This window comes from Callionymus lyra, chromosome 14, assembly GCF_982586985.1.
Source record: "Callionymus lyra chromosome 14, fCalLyr1.hap1.1, whole genome shotgun sequence".
Classification (NCBI taxonomy): domain Eukaryota; kingdom Metazoa; phylum Chordata; class Actinopteri; order Syngnathiformes; family Callionymidae; genus Callionymus; species Callionymus lyra.
The window spans coordinates 5,614,340-5,621,078 of NC_141831.1; the positions used below are offsets into that span (position 1 = coordinate 5,614,340).

At 42.9% G+C, this 6,739-nt stretch overlaps 1 protein-coding gene across 1 annotated transcript; it reads right to left on the bottom strand.

The window, feature by feature from the left end:
* Positions 1 to 779: 779 nt before the first annotated feature.
* On the bottom strand, positions 780 to 6,739 carry trim47 (tripartite motif containing 47). Its single transcript, XM_087806976.1, has 8 exons — positions 6,509 to 6,739; positions 6,224 to 6,429; positions 5,905 to 5,950; positions 5,726 to 5,821; positions 3,502 to 3,726; positions 1,814 to 1,836; positions 1,622 to 1,743; positions 780 to 1,559 (listed from the first exon to the last, which is right to left on the bottom strand). Exons 1-8 carry the CDS (start codon positions 6,689 to 6,691, stop codon positions 1,030 to 1,032), a joined length of 1,431 nt encoding a protein of 476 aa, XP_087663102.1. The 5' UTR covers positions 6,692 to 6,739; the 3' UTR covers positions 780 to 1,029.

Consider the following 6,739-nt stretch of genomic DNA (forward strand, 5'->3'; position numbering starts at 1 on the left):
ACTCTGAAGACACTGACACGGTTTCATGAAGCTTCATCAACACATCACTACCATCTAGTGGACTCTGAAGATAATCATACGGTTTCATGAAGCTTCATCGACACAACACTACCATTTACTGGGCTCTGAAGATAATGACATGTTTCATGAAGCTTCAACTACCATTTAGTGGACTCTGAAGACAATGACACTGTTTCATGAAGCTTCGACACATCACTACCATCTAGTGGACTCTGAAGATAATCATATGGTTTCATGAAGCTTCATCGACACAACACAACCATTTAGTAGACTCTGAAGATAATGACATGTTTCATGAAGCTTCATCAACACAACACTACCATTTAGTGGACTCTGAAGACACTGACACGGTTTCATGAAGCACTCATTTTTCATTAGATGTTACCCTTTGCTCCATTATTTATGGCTCTGAACAGTTATTCTGCTGAAACCTCACATCGTTTTAAAGCTGAGGGCGCCCCCTACTGTGCTCTAAAGAATATGACGCTGCTTCATGAAGCTTCAGCGACACATCACTACATTTTTTCTATTACCCACAGTTCTTTTCATTCAACATTTTTATCCGTTTGTACTAGTTGTTCCAAATGTTGTAGAGCAGAAAGGGGTCTTTGAGAAGTACGAGACTGTATCACGAAGCCTCACCAACACAATATTACTCACACCTACAAACATGTTTTAGATGAAGATTCTATAATTTAGATTTTTACCAAAGAAAATGAAACAAAAACACACTCAAATCAAGAGTCAGACACGAGAGCGTCGGTCGAGTGTTTATGTAGCAGCAGGTGAAACAATCACATGATGAACAAACCCGAGCAAATATAAGACTTTCAACATGTTCTGGTAAAACGGAAGCTTTTAAAAGTAAAAATAAAAAACAGTGCAACAGGTAACGTGTATTAAAACGGAGGGATATTCATAAAATGGCTCAATTGAAAAAGTGACGACATTAACGACCTTGTAAAATGTCCGAGAGTAAAAAAAAAAAAAAAAAAAAAAGACAAAAACTCAGTAGTAGTGGCAGATCTGGATCCTGCTGTACGGGTCGTTCTTCCCGGGGCTGAAGAACGGGGTCACGGGCTCGGCGAAGCTGGTCTCGAACATGAAGACGCGCTTCATGGTGACGGCGTCGTAGAAGCTGACGCGCCCGTGGTCGTAGTCCAGGTAGACGCCCACGCGCGGCGAGTTCCAGTAGTCGGCGATGGTGAAGCGGCCGTGCTCGCCGTTGGCGTAGAGGCGGTCCTGCAGGCAGATGCTCCAGTAGCCGGCGGAGGGCGTGAGGCTGATGAAGCCCTTCCTGTTGCTGCACTCGGTGGTCACGCCCAGGTACCACACGCCCTTGTCCTTCACGTCCACCTCCCAGTAGTGCTGACCACTGCTGTACTGGGCCGTGGCCAGGACGCCGTAGAACCGGGTGAAGCGCGACGGCAGGTCCGGCTCGTTGGCGCGAACGCAGCCCTCCTCCACCTTGGTGTCGAAGTCCGAGATCAGCAGGTTGGGGTGGGCCGTGTCCGGGTCCAGGGTCAGGTTCTGAGGCACTGGAACACCAAAGGAAGGATCAAGTGGTAGACGGGAGCTAATGGCTACAGTGTAGACTCACTGGTGTGCAGCAGGTGCATCATCTTCTTCCAGAGGATCAGCTGATGAGGGCCCGTGAACTCCGTGAAGTCCGTCTGACAGCTGGTGGGCTCCGGGGTCGGGAACGGGGTCCCCGTGACGAGGCTGCGAAACAACACCGGGCGGGGTGAGACTCGACTTCACAAGAGCGTCGACGAACTAGTGGTTTACTTACTCGTCCGTTAACTTGGCCAAACTCTGCAGGACGAGAAGAAACTCACGTGAGAACAAAGACCGACACACTTGACCTTTGACCCTCCTGAGGAAAACTGTTCAACTTATGATGTTTTTTTATTTCTAAACATTTTTAAATGAGAATATTTTCTTTGAGTGATTGTTTTTTTTCAATATGAATATAATGTATGAGACCCTTTTATTTAAAAAAAATAATTTAATTTTAATCAAATTACACAATATATTTATTTACTTAACATTTTATGTTTCTCATTTCCCATTAATTTGCTCCTTTATTAATTAAATAATATAAGTTTTGTTTATTTAAAGTATCATAACATAATTGACAAGTATTCATTTTTCATGTTGTATCAAGACAAGGTTTCTATTCATTTCTCTCATGAGTTACATTACAATAAATGTGCAACAATTTCATTTTATATTACAGATTAAAAAAATACTATTTTTTCCATTATTAAAAAAACTTTCTGAAGGATATTTTTCCTTCTTTTGACTCGACCAGAAACCGTAAATATTCTTATACATGATGAGTTGTTTCATGAAGCTTCATCAACACATCATTACCATCTAGTGGACTCTGAAGATAATGACACTGTTTCATGAAGCTTCATCAACACATCACTACCATCTAGTGGACTCTGAAGATAATGACACTGTTTCATGAAGCTTCATCAACACACCACTACCATCTAGTGGACTCTGAAGATAATGACACTGTTTCATGAAGCTTCATCAACACATCACTACCATCTAGTGGACTCTGAAGATAATGACACTGTTTCATGAAGCTTCATCAACACATCACTACCATCTAGTGGACTCTGAAGATAATGACATGTTTCGTGAAGCTTCATCAACACAACACTACCATTTAGTGGACTCTGAAGATAATGACACTGTTTCATGAAGCTTCGACACATCACTACCATCTAGTGGACTCTGAAGATAATCATACGGTTTCATGAAGCTTCATCGACACAACACTACCATCTAGTGGACTCTGAAGACACTGACACGGTTTCATGAAGCACTCATTTTTCATTAGATGTCACCCTTTGCTCCATTATTTATGGCTCTGAACAGTTATTCTGCTGAAACCTCACATCGTTTTTAAGCTGAGGGCGCCCCCTACTGTGCTCTAAAGAATATGACGCTGCTGCATGAAGCTTCAGCGACACATCACTACATTTTTTCAGATTAAAAAAAATACTACTTTTCCATTATTAAAAATATAATAATATATAATAAAAAATATTTTTCCTTCTTTTGACTCGACCAGAAACCGTAAATATTCTTATACATGATGAGTTGTAATCTTTCGACTTAAATAATATATATAATTTACATTTTAGTAATAGGTGTATAACTTGAGACTTTTTATGTTGTAATTAAACTTTTGGCCGCTAGATGGCAGCAGTCATTACGTCCTCCACAGCTAAAAGAACAATTAAATCCTGTTGATGACTGAGGACGAGAGGATACAGTGACTCCAGCAGCTTTTAAAGCTGATGTTTGGACATATTTTGGTTTGAAAACAAATGAAAGCAGTTACGACTTCGTCAAGAGTCATGTGGTCTGTAAATACTACAACACCAGAGTACTCCACATTACTAATATACAGTACTACAATTGTACAGTTGTGTCGTGATACGCATCAACAGAACTCGCCTCCACACGCGTGTCCGTGCCGAGGTGACTGTAAATGTCCTCCATGGTCTTCTGCACGGCGGCCGTGGCGTCCTCGATGCCCGCCAGGTTGTGGTTGATGGCGGCCGTGGCGCTCCCTTCCTCGGCGTCCAGACCCTCCAGGATGGAGTCCCGCTCGTCCAGCAGGAACCGGACCAGCGACCCGACGTCGGCCTCGATCTTCTCCTTCAGCCTCTGCTTCCTCAGCTGGAACCAGACGAGCCGTGACGAAGCGTTTTTCACAGGTTAGAAGACGAGAAGATGAGTCATCGACGACATTTAGCAACACAACGTGTGACTTTCTCTTCAGATCTTCTCGACAACGTTCGTCAACACAATGTGCGACTTTCTCTTCAGACCTTCGACAACGTTCGTCAACACAATGTGTGACTTTCTCTTCAGATCTTCGACAACGTTCGTCAACACAACGTGCGACTTTCTCGACAATACAACGTGCGACTTTCTCGACAGCACAACGTGCGACTTTCTCTTCAGTCGTTCTCAACAACGTTCGACAACACAACGTGCAACTCTCGACAACACAACGTGCAACTCTCGACAACACAACGTGCGACTTTCTCTTAGGCTGTTCTCGACAACGTTCGTCAACACAATATGTGACTTTCTCGACAACGTTCCTCGACAACGTTCGTCAACACAACGTGTGACTTTCTCTTCAGATCTTCGACAACGTTCGTCAACACAACGTGTGACTTTCTCTTCGGCTGTTCTCGACAACGTTCGTCAACACAATATGTGACTTTCTCGACAACGTTCCTCCACACAACGTGTGACTTTCTCTTCAGATGTTCTCGACAACGTTCGACAACACAACGTGTGACTTTCTCTTCAGATGTTCTCGACAACGTTCGTCAACACAACGTGTGACTTTCTCTTCACAACATCCTACACAGGTTCTCTGCAGTAATTCGACCTTTGACCCTCATGAGGTGAATATAAAACTCATAAAAGAGCTTTTCTGACACTTTGTTTCACATATATTTTTATATTGTCACTCGTTTTTGTATTTCATCCCTTGATGAAGCATTTTGACTTTATATGTACAACAAAAATATATATATATTTTTAATCAAGTACATGATTATCTTTTGATACAATCTAAGTCTAAAGATAAAGAGAAAGAACAAGATGATACAATCTAAGTCTAAAGATAAAGATAAAGAACAAGATGATACAATCTAAGTCTAAAGATAAAGCGAAAGAACAAGATGATACAATCTAAGTCTAAAGATAAAGAGAAAGAACAAGATGATACAATCTAAGTCTAAAGATAAAGAGAAAGAACAAGATGATACAATCTAAGTCTAAAGATAAAGACAAAGAACAAGATGATACAATCTAAGTCTAAAGATAAAGACAAAGAACATAAAGACAAAAGATACAAAGACTAACATGGAACAGAACATCCAGATACTTTCACTCCACTCCTGCCCCCGAACTCAGAATTGTACAATTTAATAGCCCGAGGGATGAATGAGTCCCCGAGTCTATTAGTGTTGCATCATGGGAGGAGCATTCGTGCTGCATCTGCTTCTCTGCTCACTGATGACAGTGTTCAGAGGATGACTGTCATCATCCATGATGGACAGTAATAAATAAATATATATTATTATTATTAGTAGTAGTAGTATTAGTAAGTATTTAATACAAACATGTTCGTATAATTTTTTTTTAATACAACAATTTTAACGTTTTTTTATTTAAAAATCACATTTGATTTTTAGCGAAGTTCCTTTTATCGTTTAAAACTTAACATCTATTTGATATTTCTTTAAAAATGTACGATTTTGATGCAAAAGTTTTTCAGTGTTTTTTTGGTGTTGCAATTAAACTTCCGGCCACTAGATGGCGTCTCACATCCTTTACAGCTAAGGCTACAATAAGATCCCGCAATATCCCGGGCGATGACTGAGGACAAGAGGATACAGCACCTTTAAAGCATTTTTTATCATTTTTCTTGCCTTTACTTTTTAGTCAACATGTTTGTACAAAGTTACAATCATGTATTTTATTTAACTACACAATAAGGATTTTTAATATCATCACAAAAGTATTTATGATTAATCGTGTGAAAGATATTTTCCGCTGCCGTCTCCAGGATCCTGAGAGTCGAGCAGCAGCAGCTGTTGTTGTTGCTGATGCTGGCGACGGTTGCCTAGCAACAGGAGAGGCAAACACGACTCACCCGCAGGTTACTCTTGGTCCTCTCCTCCGACCCCTTGACCTTCTGACACAGGTGCTTCTTGTAGTTCAGGTCCCTCAGTTGCATCTGCAGCATCATCTGGACAAACAAAAACACAAAAACACAAGGGGTCAGAGGTCAGACGACAGGAGGGTGGGGGGGGGGGCGAGGAGGTCGAGTACCTTCATGTCCTCCACGGCTTCAGGAAGTGATGTCATGCTGTGATGCCTGGGAAAAGTTATGGAGCTCGAGGTCACAGCAGACGGGAGACGGTTTATCAACTTTCACACAGTGAGTGAAGGTCACACAAGGCATCAACAAACGCCTTCGAGATAACATGCAACAGACAAAACATCTACACAAAAAAATCATTAGTTTTTCAAATTCTTAATTGATTTTCCATCATTTAAATACATTTAATTCGCATTTATGGTCAAGTTTTTAGACCGTTTTGATTCAGATTCTAAGAGGGCTCGTGCACACGCACACGCGCACACACACCTGTGAGCCTTGCTGTCCCTGCACGCGCCGCACACGGGCCTCTGGTCCACCCTACAGTACCACCTGAGCTCCTTGCCATGGTCTCGACACACGGGCTTCTCCTCGGACGACTTGACTTCCGCCGGCGACAGGAAGTTCAGGTGGTCCAGCTTGGCCACCAGACTCTGCACCAGGTAGTTCTTGGTGAAGATCCTCTTGGGGAACACCTGTGCGGAGAGACGGACAGGTGAGCGCGAGAAGATAAGGGATGAGGTCCCAGGTGCGACTGAGGACGAGAGGACTCACCGTGCGACACTGAGGACACTGGTACCCGTAGTTCTCGCCGTTCTCGTCCCAGTGGGTGGTGATGCAGATCTGGCAGAAGTTGTGGCCGCACTTGAGGATGACGGGCGTCTGGTAGAAGTCCAGGCAGATGGCGCAGGTGAGCTCCTTCTTCAGCTCCTCCTCGTTGTCCGCCGCCGTCGCCATGATGTTTACGAGCAGCTCAGATCCGCGGCGTCGAAGGCAGGAAGTGCG